Below are 13,781 nucleotides of genomic sequence, written 5' to 3'. Positions count from 1 at the left end.
CTGCTCAGCTGCAGACCCTCCCAGCCACCCCAAACTCCTGCAGCGAGGACCTTGACGAGCACGACAGCATGTCCATCCGTTGCAAAACCGCTTGCAATTCAGAGCAGTACAGTGCATGCATCTTTAATTACTGCTTATTATTTATCTCTCCATGAGCCTTGGAGCTCTGAGTCTTGAAAGACTTCGATGTGTGTTACAAAGATATGTGGCAGCTTCATCGCTCTTGTTCTGTTATTTTTATTATTCCACGTATGGCGATACCTACGTAAGCATGAGTTGATTCCCATCACTAATGCACCCCGCGAGGAGGGAGGAAATGGGGGTGCATTGGTGGCCCTCGGCTGGGAGCGATGGCATTGACCTCTTTGGAGATGGGGAGCGGTTTTGGGGGGTGGTGGGGAGAAGGGGAGGAAAGATGCTGAGCAGAGGTACAGGGTGGGATGCAGGTGATTGCTATATGTGCATCTCCAGCAGCCCAAATCCTTCTGCACTCATCTGCCGGGCAAAGGCAGAGCGGGAGAGGCTGACACTGCTCACAGGGAAACGAAAAGGGGAAAAAAAACAAACAAACATGCAAGAAGACACCTTAAAAGCATTCCCACAGCCCTTTGCCAATCCACCTAAATCCTGACCTGGAAGAAAACACCCCACCTTGTCCCAGGCTCTGGTGAGTCATGCCGAAACCTGCCGAGCAGTGTGGGGAGAAGGGCCCCAGCCGCGGGGGCTCCTGGCAGGGGGAGCGGCACGTCCCGGCCGGGGCCATCGGCAAAGATCGTCCCCTTCCCAGCTGCACTTCCCTGTCTGGGGAGGATTCACCTCTACCTTCTCATTGCAGTGCAAGAAACAACATTAAAACAAACAAAAAAAAGAGAAAAGAAAAAATCCTGTAGTATCAAGTATTTCCAGGAGTCCCCCTGATTTTTGAGGCTGCTCTTTCTCCCTCCTTATATCCACCCCAGTGCAGCTCAGGGAGCGGTTCAGTCTCTTCCTTTAAAGAAGAGGAATATAGGTATGCGTGAAAGTAAAACTGAGACGGCCCTGGTCTGCAAGCAGCTCTGCCGCTCCAGCCCTGGGACCAGGGATTGTCGGAGCAGGTGAAAAAAAATCAGACCTTGCATGGTCCTCATGGTAAGATGTAAGGGAGGTGCAAGGAGAAGCATGTTTGGAAAGACATCTGGCCCCAAGCAGGACCCCCGCCACGCTCTTCCAAAAAAATGTGAGCCCAGAAACATCCTTGCTGCGGCTGGACATGCCCCAGGGAGCCCTCACCCACCCGACCTGCTGGGGTTGGCACACGGCTGGGAGGGAGCACCCATAACCGGCTACGAGCCAGACGCTTGTGCTGCTCGCAAATCAAGAACGGACTATTTCTCAACTTCTTCTCCCCAACCACTTCAAGCATGCATAGCTAGTACGCTCCAGCTTCAGCCATCCCCACAGCAGCTCCTGAGGAGCCACCGTCAAGCTGGACCAGGACCCATCTTTGGAGTGACGGCAAACCCGAAATTGGGCATCACTCCGTCCTGGAGCAAACTCTCCCCGCAGCCCTTCCAGAGCATCTCCAGCGACAGACCAGCCCAGCTCCTGGGAGAGGCCAGCCCTTCACTGGTGATAATCCTGGGCCTTTCTAGGCTTTGGTGTGCAAACATCAGGGTGCAAGGGGTGTGTGCGAGATACGAATGCATCACCTGTTCCCAAAAGCTGAAGACTTTCCAGAGTTAAAGACGGAGGCTGGATTTAGGGCATTGGGTTCCCAACTACTGCAACCCAGGCACAAAGGGAGGCTGTTTTTTGGGTGGGTTTTTTTTTTTAAGCAAGGTGCCATGTGATATCAAGCGCTATTTCCAAATGCTGCTAGAGCCATGCACGGGCACAGACCCACATTTAACCTCCCAGGGAGCTTTTACAATCACTTTCATAACTCGCTCACCATCGAGGTTTTGCTTTCCGACGCATCACCCCTTATCTCAGCCTGGCTGCAGGAGAGCGAATCTGGGGTGGGATGCAGAAATACGTTTGTTACTTTCTACACCGTAATTGCAAACCGCAAGGAAGAACATCCTTCCTCATTTCGCAGCTAAAAAGCTATGAAACCACAACTGCCTTCCCGGTGGCGATAGCGGCCGGCCGCGGAGGAGCGGGAGCAAGAGGATATCCCCTGCACAGATGTTTGCCCCTGCCACCCGCGCCGTGGTTTCGCAGAGAGAAGCTGGGGCACCCGATAAAGCATCCGGGTCGGAAGGATTTACGAGGCTCCTATTCCTAAATCGAGGGGAGGGGGAGGTTTAGAGGGTGCACAACAAGCTGGGAAATGGCATGGAAAACAGCGGCGTGCCTGGCCGAGAGATTATCGCCAGGGTCTGGCCACGAGCTTTATATCGTCCTGATAGTTACCCTCCACTTTCCCACAAAGTTCACTTTGTAAATGACGAGCAAAATTCTCCACAGCCGGACAATTTTTGGCCGTGCTTGTAGATATGATGCTCCGAGTACTTCTATGTGGTTTCAGGATGGGGTGGGGGAAAAACACTCCTAAACCACCTCTTTTTATAGATATCTGCAGGAGGATTACCGTGGCATGGCCTGCTCTATCAGAAAAGGTTGTTTTGTTTGTTTGTTTTAAAAGGTGTTTAATGCTACATGCAACAAGTGATGAGACCCCCTCGGTGCAGCCCCCCGCCAGGGACCAGCCAAGCGACAGCCCCGTAAATACTTCCAACCTAACCAACCTACGGCCCCATAGAGCCGTCTAGCTGGTCCGCTAACCCTGTTACATGCTAAATTTATGATTCCTAAACAAGATAAAATAAGGATATATTGGATTTATTTTCTTTTTAAAAAAAACTCAAAGCAAGGATTCTGTATTTCTAAGGGTTCGGCCAGCCCAGCGCCTGACAGCGGGCATTACCTGCCACTCTTTTATGGTCTTTGCTGGCCGCATGCATCCGTGCAGCTTTAAAAAGCAATATTCCTCATAAACAGTGGTTTGGAAACAAATACGTATTCAATTGCCAGAAAAGGGATAGGGAGGGAGCTGTGGGGTGAGAAACAGGCTTCAATGCGTGGCTCAGACCTGGTCTGAGCTCAGCCATTGGGGTCCAGCTGAAGACCAGGGTTTTCCTCAACCGATTGACCCAACCTCAGGAAAACCCCTTTTTTTCATGCCCCAAACCCCAGGCAGCGGCTGGGGTGTGGGAGCAGAGCACGACCCCAGACTCAAGCTACAGGGCTGGGTCCGGAGCCGGCAGCTCCCGTGCCATCCCAGTCTTCATCTCCATAATTGGAGAGATGCTCTACAACTCCACAAAATAAATAAAATCGCCTAATCCCTGGGTTTCAAATGAACGCATTTACCTGGTCTCCCTATTTTACTCAACCCTTGACCTCTGTGCATTATACAGGAGAGCTGTAAATGCCCGCCTGAAAAGCAATCTTTCAGGGTAGGGGTTTTGTTTTATTTTCCGCGTTTGAAAAGACAATTCTAGCCTCCCAATGGCTCCAGCACGCAGGCGGCTGAACCAGGCCTTTTGTCTTTAAGGATGCGAATTAGGGTACCGTGTTTTCTTTGCTTTTTAGAACAAGTCTTGACCTTTCAACCCTAAAGCTGGTTGGAGAGCGGACCAAACACTCAGAGGCTCTCTCTCTTTTATCCCAGCTGTCCCCACCTTGCGTGCCAAGTCCTTCTTCTGGCTCGAGACTTTAACCTCCGGCATCTGACAAACAGCGAGGGTGAAGGCAGGGGCAGTAATTATGCCATCTTCCAACTTCGGGGGGGGGGGGGGGGGGGGGGGAATAAAATAAAATAATTTTTAAAGGCTCCAGGAAACAAGAAACAGCCAGAAGAAACAAACTCGGCAGATATGGTGAAGCCTCGAATCGTTCCCAGCATGAATAAGTGCCTGGAGCAAAAGCACCCGAAAGCCCCGTGGTCCCTTCTCCAGACTGTATGTTTTCTATAACCTGTAACCAATAACGCTGTCGGCAGCATCACGACAGCCCAGCCACCCCCCAAAAGGAGATGCAACACCAAGGGCAGGGAGCAGGTTGCCCAGAAAATAATAAAAAAATCTCAGGTGGGGTCTCAACCAAGCGCTTCTTGACCCACAGGGCACCAGCGTCTGCACCGAGCCGCCGGCCAGAGATGCACGGGGACGCTCTGGGGATGAAACACTGAAATCCCAGGGCAGGTTCAGACCCTGTTTTACACCTTCGGAAACCCACTGCCATGCTGCTGGCTTTAGCCACGGTCTCCCCATCTGAATCCGGTGTGAACACGTGCTCTCCTGCCCGCCATAAGCACCAGCTACGTCTTCCGACACTCAAACCACCGCTCAGCATCCTCAACTCTGCCTTCAGCACCTTCTTCGTGGCCTGACTTACTTTTTTTTTTTAAGTACGCAGCACAAAAAACCACACACAGGCCAACTTCAGAGATATTCCCACTAGAAAAATTAAATACTCATAATGCTTTTTTAAAGTGAATTGGGCCCCTTAATTTGCATCTTATAATAAGGATGTTATCATACTGGTTTATGGCTCAGCTCTTTAGTTTCTATCTCTCAGGGGCTAGATTTCCCCTCATGAGTTCAATAGATGTCTGTGAACTAATGTAATTTTTTAAAAGGCTTTTCTTCTATATTAACATTACAACCTTTACGAGTTAAAGGTTTTACTTGCCGAAGCGCGGGGTGTGTTGGCGTTCGAGAGCCAGGCACCATACTTGCCAGCACGGCTGTGGAGGATGCTGCAACCCGGGGTGAATCCTGGGCAGCGGGTGGAAACCTTCCTCACCTCCTCACACCAAGCCGAGCTCTCCAGCGTACTCCGGCTCTTACATTTAGCTTAATTATAAAACATTGTCACTCGAATATTAAAATAATGTTTAATACACAGAAGGGAATAAGCCAGTCCGGAAAAATGCATAATTTCCCCGTGCCTGCCCTGCTAGTCGCATGCAATGAGCTCTTTTCTTTTCCTCCCCTTTCTCCTGACTGCCTCTTACAGCAGTGCTGGGAATTCGCTTCCAAGAGCCTTTAAAAAGCATTTAAAAGCCAGGAAGGCTTTCCCCATCATCTCTGCACTTTCCAGGAGAGCCCATCCGCTGGTCCCCTTGCCCTCGGGAGGCGGAGTGGGGCTGGGGTGGCATTTGTCCTCCTGTCCCCTTCCAGCCCTGCATCCATACGGCAGCGCCGGGGTCTTCGGGAGAGGAAAACAGCAACAACTTGACTAAATCCCAGAGGACGTTTTTAAACTTGCCCGAATTAGGGCCCAGGGGCGGATGCTCAGCATTTCAAAACAGCTGGTCTCAGAGGTGCTCAAACACGCCGCAGGTAGGAGAGATGTCGAAAATGCCAGCCCCTGCTTTAATATACCCCGGGATCATTCATCACCTCCACACCTTATTTTATATTGCCAGGCTCTACTTTAAATAAGCTTTTTTTCCCCTCCCCTTTAATCACTACAGCTGCAGAAGGTGCTATCTCTTCAGCAGGGGAGAGAGGGAAAGGGAAAAAAGAAAAAGAGAGAAAACAGGGGATTTTAGGCCACAAAAAGCCAACAGGAGCAGCCAGGTGTAAAGCAGCTCCCGAAGGGATGTTGCTCCCTGATGCCTCCGAATGGAAAAGCCAAATCCCAGGAAAGCATGCCAGGGAGGCAGCAGGGAAGAGGTCTGTTAGGAGGAAAATATATAAAAAAAATAAGTTTTATCCATACTGGAATTAGGGGTGCAGGGGTGTTTGGGGAGAGCAGGCAGAGCCCACACCACCCACCGACGGGGGCTTTTCTGGAGACGAGGGGTGGGACAAGGGCTGCCAGAGGACAACCTCGGCCTGCGGGGAACGGGGACTGAAGTGTCACGGCCACTGGGCTCTGCTCGCCAACGGAGGGCTGTAAGAGGAGGTCAGGGAAAGGACAGACGCTCACATAAAGAAAAAAAAATAAAGGTTTATTTAGGGCTCTGTCCTCTACTCCCTCTCTGCCCAAAGTGTCCCGGGTTTGCAAGGGCATAGCTATTTAAAGAGTCTGATCTGGCATCCCCATAGGCACTACGAGCTCTGCTACAGATATTCAAGAAGCAAGTTCACAGCCCCATTTTCTGCTGCCTGCGGGTGTGCTTCACAGGAGGCCCTTGGCCACCACCACCTTCACCCAACCTCTTGCTGCGGACAGGGTGCAGACCCAGAGAAACCCAACCAAAAGGGTTAAAGAGCCTGTGGATGCTCTGCCCCTGCGCTTACCACCTGGAGCAGCTTTGCTGAGAACTGGGAAGCATTAAGGTTTTAGCATGAACTGGTGCAGGTGGTACAGCTTGTAGCTGCGGGCTCCTTGATGCCTTGGTCTGGACAAACTCTAGGGATCTTCTGCCAGACCATAGGGACAATCTGGCCAGAGGCCACCTCTTGCCAAGGGGACCCTGTTGCTGGGGCAAGCCCCTCAGCAGCTCCATGGGGCTGGGCAGGGGCCTGATTGCTCCATCTAGACCTTCTCATTGAAGAAAAACTCATCTTGTCTGGGCATTTGAGGAGGTTAAGTTTAGCAACAACCATGCTGGGGGAAGAGGGAAGGTCCAAAAGTATTGCCTTTTTCATTCCGTTTAAATTTTAAGATGTTGTAAAGCATAAAAATAACTTGAAAGGCAGTAGCCCCATTTTATTAATAGCAAGTATTTATTAGCCTCCTTGATTTACAGTATGTTTCTGAAAGTCATCAGTCCATCACATTCTTCAGCACGGGGGCTGAGTTGTTTTTCTTGGTCAACACAATATGGAATATAGATCTGAATATTAGAAGCCAAATACAACCTTCATTTTGCATGCACATAGCCCACCAACGGGAGGCCCGTAAATGAATCCTGTATAGCCCTTAGACACATGCATTTGCAGACATTTGGGGAGAGGTGGGAGCTTCTATACATTGCCACTGGAAACCCGGAGGGTCATGGAAATCGCCAGGAAAGAGCCATCAGGGCTAGAGCAACCTCAGAAAGCATCACGACGCGCACACCCCAGCCACCAAACCAGGTGGAAATCCACCTCGTGATCTTGCTTCTGGGTTTTGACATGAAAAGCTATCCGTCCATCCACCCATCCATCTCACTGCAGTATTTGATGGTCACACAGCACAGACACCTCCACCCACCCTCTGGACCTTCCAGATTTGTCCTCCCCACCCCACCCCCCACCCCCCCCTCGCCGTGGGGTTTTGCCTGTCCGCACCACCTCTGCCCATCACCACGGCACGCAAGCGCCTGCCCGCTGGAGCTGCGGCCGAGCCAGCGCTTCCCAGGGATCACATCGTGCTCATTACAGGAGGCCAGACGAAATTAAATTGGGGCCCACTGGTTCTGCCATCTGAACTTCATCACCGCTAAAGACGCAATAAAAGTAATAGCAACAACGAACAAGCCTCTACCAGATGTGTAACTCTATCCAGTGAGATTAAGGAATAAGGGCCATATTTTGGGGGGGGGGGGTGGTGTGGTTGTTGTGTTCCCCACCCCCCCAACTCCATCTTTCCTTGGGAATAATTGCTTATTTGGACCCCTGTAGAATATGAACATTCAGAGGGTGACTTCTGTGAGGAGAGGAGGTTCAGGGGATGTTGGGATGGAGGGGCAACAAGGTTTAATCGACTTGAAGCAGATACAACATACAACTGAATGATGATTGATGCCTTATCACACCTGAAATGGGAAAACCTGGGGAGGGAGCAGAAAATTTAAAAAAAGTAAATGAGGCACCACTCTCATTCTGGGGGTTGTTCAGCTCACTCCTAATTTACAGCGGGATCACGTGAAATATCGCACCAGAGCAGAGAGCCCTGGAAAGGCAGCTACGTCCAGCTGGTCCCCCGCCTCACCACCAAAACCTGCAGGTAAAGGCTCACCCCTGGCTTTCGCCAGCATCCAGACACCTCAAACACACACAGCGCCGGAAGAAGTGAGATGCAAAACAAAAGTATGGGGTAAAGAGCGTAGTTGGTAACGTAACCTCCAGCAGCCCCCGGACGGTGCTTCCCTCCGCCTTCCCCCCGAGTTTGCGGTCGCCTTGCCACCCACCAACGCCACAACGCTCCCGAGCCCAACGCTACCGCTGGTCTCGGGGGTCACATAGTGGGACTCGGCACGAAGCTGGGGTTGAAGTGAAACGTGGCGTGTTTGGGAGTGTTGCTTGAAATCTCATTCCCAGGGTTTTTAGATCTGTTTTCAGATTCCTTCTGGAGAGAGCTTTCTCATCTTGTAAAAATCCATGGCCCAAATACATCCTGAATCCAAAATACATATTATTTTGAAAGCAAAATTTAAGTTAGACTTCGCAAAAGACTTGACCTTTGCTGCATTTTAGTGTCAGGAAAGTGTGCTTAGAAATAAAATACAGCAGTCAAATTGCCTTCAAGTTTGAAAGCAGCTGTTTAAACCCAAAAAATCAAAGCTAAACTAGCTAATTCCCAGGTATCTTGCTCATCTCAGCCCCACGGACTGGGAAAGAAAGAGCATTTCTTTTGCTTATTAAAAAGTCCAAAACTTTAGGAGCTTTGGTTTTTTTTATAAAAGACCAAATGTACTTAGTTTTTTAACTCTGATGTGCAGACTGACACATTGGGAATATGCTTAAATACAAAATCCCTAGGAATATTGCCCCTCTTGCACTGAAAACAGAGCAGCCTCCAGCCCTGAGGCCAAGAGCTTTCCAGCTCTCCCCTCACAGGAAACCCTCGACTCCTGTTAATTGGCAGAAACTCGTTAAGCCCCCGTAACGCGATCGCTGGCGGTCCTCCGCACACCCAGATACAGCAAAGGGCTTTGCAGCAGCCAAGTCCTGGCCAGACAAAAAAAGGATCCTAACGTTACCCCTGATTAAAGCACACAGCAGCCCAGGTCACACGAGGCACTGGAAACCCAACCAAGAACTTGTGCTGGGGCAGCCCTGTTGCTTCGCAAGAGCCACACAGACCCTGGAGCCTGGGAGCAGGATCAGGCCCTGCAGCCGGGGAGAGGAGCTCGCGGTGCAGCCCGAACTCTTACAAGAGGCTCTCGGCACAGTCCTGACCTGTATTGGTAGCTTTAAGGCAACACATAAATTCTGCAGATGTTTTAAAGTCCTAAGAGGTGGGGGGGTTAACACCTGTATTAAAAAATATACATTTTAAGAACTATTTCACTTTACCTTCAACACTTCACAAAAGGACAGGTGTAACTTTTCCCCTCCGTGCTTGGCAGAGCACATTCGGCTGTCACTGCTTTGTTATTTTCCGCTTTTCCTGGGAGAAACACCTGCCTTGCACCGGCTGCTGGAGCAGAGATGGGCCACGGCCAGAGAAAGCAGAGCACGTCGCACTTGTTCCACCAGGCAGAGCACCAAAAGCACGACCAGCTACCCCAGGAGCCATCTGTGCACTGAGCTTTGCCTGTGCTCAGACAAAGTAAGGGTCAAGGCACTCCCAAAACCAACCAGCACCCTGAAAAACCCTTATAAAGCAGCTTCCCAGCTGCCCTTCATTATAAGCATTACAGGCCTGCTGTAGATACGTACCAGGTGATCCCTGGTTTGCAATTTGGAGGAGAGAGCAGAGCCATCCCCTTTGCAATTAATAACTCCGTTAGCCCCGATCTGACACAGCTGCCTGGTGCAGCGATACCCCAGGGCAGGAGCAGGGGTGCCAGCAGCTAATGGGAACTGCTAACTCCTTACCAGTGCTGTGTTTGCAATCGATAGGATGCTTAACGCAACAGGATTCACCCTTCCAAGGCTCACAAAACCCCTTATAAGCAGACACAGAGGTGGGATAAGAAGAACCTTTGAAAAACATCTCCTAACGATAAAAAAAGCTTCGGGTGTGTGCAGACTTTTGGATAATTGAACCTCAAAGACCAAATCACCTTAAAAGAAGCAGCAGTAGCTCCCTTTGGGTCAACCCACGCCTATAAACCAAGTTCCCCGGGCTGCCGGCTTGACCCTAGAGCCGCGTGTGGAGGTGCTTTGGCCGCCTGCCCCCGGCCCCTTGCTGAGCTCTAAGGTACAAAAGTGTCCGTGCTTGTGCTATGCCCCGGCCGACATGAGAACTACAGCCTGAGTTTTTAAAAAACAAAAGAGCGACCACCACCCGTTGGAAAGGCAATGTCGTTTTCCCTATGGCCGTTTCGCCAGGAGAGAGTCACCCCGGCCAGGTGTCTCGCGCAGATTTTAAGAAAGGAGATGAATAAAACCAGAAGTGAGAATGAAGCTAATACACGAAGCAAATAAATCATCTGGCCCCTGCCCCGCAGCTTGGCTCCGTCCCACTGCGACCAGCAGCGGGTGTCCTGGCAGCCTGATGTGGCCGGCCAGCAACTCCACTCGCTACCCAGCTGGTTTCTTTCACCAAATAAGGTCCATTCCCACTCGCCGGCACAGGCATGAGTAGCTACAGCCTATAAATCCCACTGGAGACAGCACACAAGCACGCACTTAACCCATCTTCTGTTCAGCAAAGCGCTTGGGCCCCGAACCAGCAAACTCCTTGTGCGGGTGCTCAGCTCCGAGCAAGGGACAAGCGTCACTGGCAAGCGGGAAAGCTGTGCAAGGGCTGGAGCGCTCGGTGGGAGGCACCGGGACACCGACCTGAGAGCAGGTCCCCCGGTACCCCGGCTCGGGGCAGGGCTCTGCATCCCCTGGCACTGACAGCATCTCCACAGCAAGACCGTCGCTCCTCCCGAAACCCGCCAGCTGGCCTCGCTTCTCCTTGGATGGACACTAAGGGACGTTACGGATCCCACCAGCCCCAAAAGTACGTAGTTTAACAGCAGAAATGTAATACGACAGCTGGCATTCATCAAGAGGAGGCGGGCGGTGGAGGAGAGCTGGGAGACCCCCCGCTTCAGCATCACCGAACGCCAACGGGGGTTCGCCCCGACTCGGGGTGCCGCGGCCGTAAGCCCGACGCCTGGTCTAGCTCTGCGAGAAAGGTCTGCCTGCCGGGGCTGCGCAGCCTCTCGCGCGGACACCAGCCCCGGCTTTCTCTTTGTAAACTCAGCACTTGGTTTTCTGCAGCCGAAACGGTAATACAAAGTCATACCAGCCGCCTGGCCCTCGTTAGCATTAAAAATTAAAGACAGAGCAAACAAAACCTAAAGCTCCAACATTTATTATGGCCATTTCCCACCCACCCACAGACCTACACTGTGTTTTGTTTTATTTTTAATTCGTCACATCAGATGCGCCTTCCAAGAAATGGCACGTCACGGAGATAACCAACAGGCCGGGTTGTCCACAAGAGCAAGACAGTCTTTTTCACAGGGAAAGGAGCCGGTCGAAGCCATCGATAAGCCCTTGACCTTGGTGGGTGGGTTTGCTTTTTTTTGTTTTTAGAAAATAAAAAAAGAAAGAAACAAACAAACAAAAAAAACCAACCCCAAAGAAGTGTCGTACTCTATTACAAAATATAAATACGATAGTCTTGCAGGCAGGAGGAGCCCGGGGAGCGCTGCCTTCAGCGGGTGACTTCTCAGGCTCTCCCGGGGACGCGGCGAGCCAGCAGAACAGAGGCCACCTCCGGATGCCGAGACGCCGCCGGCCGCTCGCCCCAGCTTCACCTCCTTTCAGAATTTAAGTGCTCTTGAACTTCCATCCGAAAACTGCCAGACGTCGGGGGCTCCCTGGGCGCTGCGCCAGCTGGGGGGGTACGCCGAACCTACAGAGAGCATGGGGACAGAGGAGAGAACAGGTGTGACATGGCCCACGGTGCGAGTTATTCTCTTATTTTACTTTTTTTTTTTCTTTTTTTTTTTTAACAACTAGGACACCCAACTGTCGCAAAGGGCTACGGCAGGACGGAGCCCTTCCTCCTCTCGGGCCGCACTCTCGCGTCCAGCATCGCTCGGCACCGCGCAGGAACCATAGGGATCGTTTAGGAGGAGAAACCCCTGGGCTTTACTGGGAAACCCGCCCTGTGCCAGGAGCTCTGTTTGGGCAAGGACCGAGCCAGCCTGTCTGAAAATTCCCTCCTATTCCTTGCCAAAACCTCAGGGGCTTCCCTCAGCACCCACAGTGCATCCAGGTGCCGAAGGCCCTCTTAAAGCCATCGGTACTGTTAATACGCCACGCGGCGGGTGATTCACGGAGGACCTTCCCCAACTCATTACACGTTGGACATCGCACGGCGTGCAAGCGCACGCTGCAGCAGCGGAGCTCGAGCTGCAAAGCCCCAGCCCGTGCCCAGTGAAGCGCACGGGCAACTCGCCATCGGCTCTGGCAGCACGGGACGGGGCGCCGGGACAGCAAACATCCCCGGCTCCGCTCACACGGAGAATGAGAGCGGCCGCGAGCCCCGACTCGAGGCCAAGCACCAAGCACCGCAATACCCCGAACGGCAGGCTAAGGGCTACACCGCACGCGGCGGCGGTGGCAAGGCCGGCGCATCGTCAGCACACCCCCCAAAATCCACCTCCGCACACCCAGCCGGGGAGCCAGTTTCTATGGAAATTGCTTCATTAATACTTAAGAGAGCGGCTGAAGGGCTACGTGCGAGCTGCTGTCAAGACTAAATAAGCAGCTCCTAGGCCAGATCTTCACTGGGTGTAAACTGGAGCATCCCTTCCGAAGCCAAGAGCACGTGCCCGGTTTCCCCCCCGGGAGGGCTCATTGCTGCTGATGTCCGAGCCCGACGCGTTTCAGGCTGACATTAAAGCAGGCTGAGACTTTCAAGGGAGCCAAGAGCTCCGCAGCCACCCCGGCCACGCACCGTACCAGCACAACGCCACTGCGACGCGTACGTCCCGCCGAGCGGCACAAAACCCAGGGGTCCCCCGTGCCTCCTGCCCCTCGGCGGGGATGGGACCCCGCGCCTGCATCCCTGCGGCTCCGCTGAAACCAGCGGCCGAGCATCGGGGCTGGAAGAGCGGCGGCTCTCCGGCAACTCCAGCAAAGAGCCCGCCGGGCAGTATCACCCTCCTAGTCAATACTACGATTTGCCCATGCATCCACCAAAAATGATTTTCAACCTTTATAAGAGGAAAATAAAGGAGGGAGCTAAAAGAGCGGCTGATATATCTTTTCTTTTTTGTACAAACTCCGCACGTAGATAAACCCCGAAACCGTATGTCATCCGATACGCCAAAGCCTCCTGAATGTCAAGCAAAGACATGGTATCACTTATTCCTGTATTTATCTCAGCCCTTGGAACCATAACAAATATGAAACATCTGTAGCCTAAATTCTGGATACTGTTTCAGCGCCTTCGTTACATTAATCGTTCAATTTGGAGGAGATTAAATACTAACGGCAAAGGGGTCTGTGCCACAAAAACGGGTTCCTCCTCAAAAGTTGATGGGCTTTGAGATTTTAACAATAGAGACACCGTTACCCAAATATCGTCCTTATTTACAGAGACACCTTTTTGCACAGAGAGAAACAGGAAAGTTTCTAGGGAGCGCGGGTCACGCGTGTGCAGGATGCCAAAGCAGCTCGAGAGCACGCGACGGGGCCTTAGACATCCACGCCCCAACCCAACAAACTCCAATGGGTTTATCACGCCATTAACTCATCGCCACTGGCAGAAAAACATCACGTTAGCGAATTCTGCTTTGGCGTGGAGGTGACGGCGCGTTGTCGTTCACAAGCTAGCTCTCGCCGGCCAGCCGGTGCTCAGACAAGTTCTCCTACAGCAGGAGCTGCTTCTCCTGAAGCTCCTCCAAACCACCGCCCCAGCCCCGCGTGCACGGCCGCAGGGCGACACAGCGCCCGGAGGGCTCTTTCAGCTCTCCGAAACCTGTAAAATTCAGCTTTCTGAAACCTGTAAATCAAATG

At 52.1% G+C, this 13,781-nt stretch overlaps 1 protein-coding gene across 3 annotated transcripts in view; it reads right to left on the bottom strand.

Moving 5' to 3' along the window:
• Positions 1-11,119: 11,119 nt before the first annotated feature.
• The window catches only part of BCL11A (BCL11 transcription factor A), a 74,423-nt gene continuing 71,761 nt past the window's right edge, over positions 11,120-13,781 (bottom strand). For all 3 annotated transcript variants that reach the window (XM_072857515.1, XM_072857512.1, XM_072857514.1), the window contains exon 4: positions 11,120-11,667. In XM_072857515.1, the coding sequence (XP_072713616.1) occupies positions 11,566-11,667 (102 nt within the window). In that variant the 3' untranslated portion in view covers positions 11,120-11,565. The remainder of the gene's footprint in view (positions 11,668-13,781) is intronic.

Source organism: Ciconia boyciana, chromosome 3, assembly GCF_034638445.1.
Source record: "Ciconia boyciana chromosome 3, ASM3463844v1, whole genome shotgun sequence".
Classification (NCBI taxonomy): domain Eukaryota; kingdom Metazoa; phylum Chordata; class Aves; order Ciconiiformes; family Ciconiidae; genus Ciconia; species Ciconia boyciana.
This window is presented reverse-complemented; position numbering and strand designations above follow the sequence as displayed.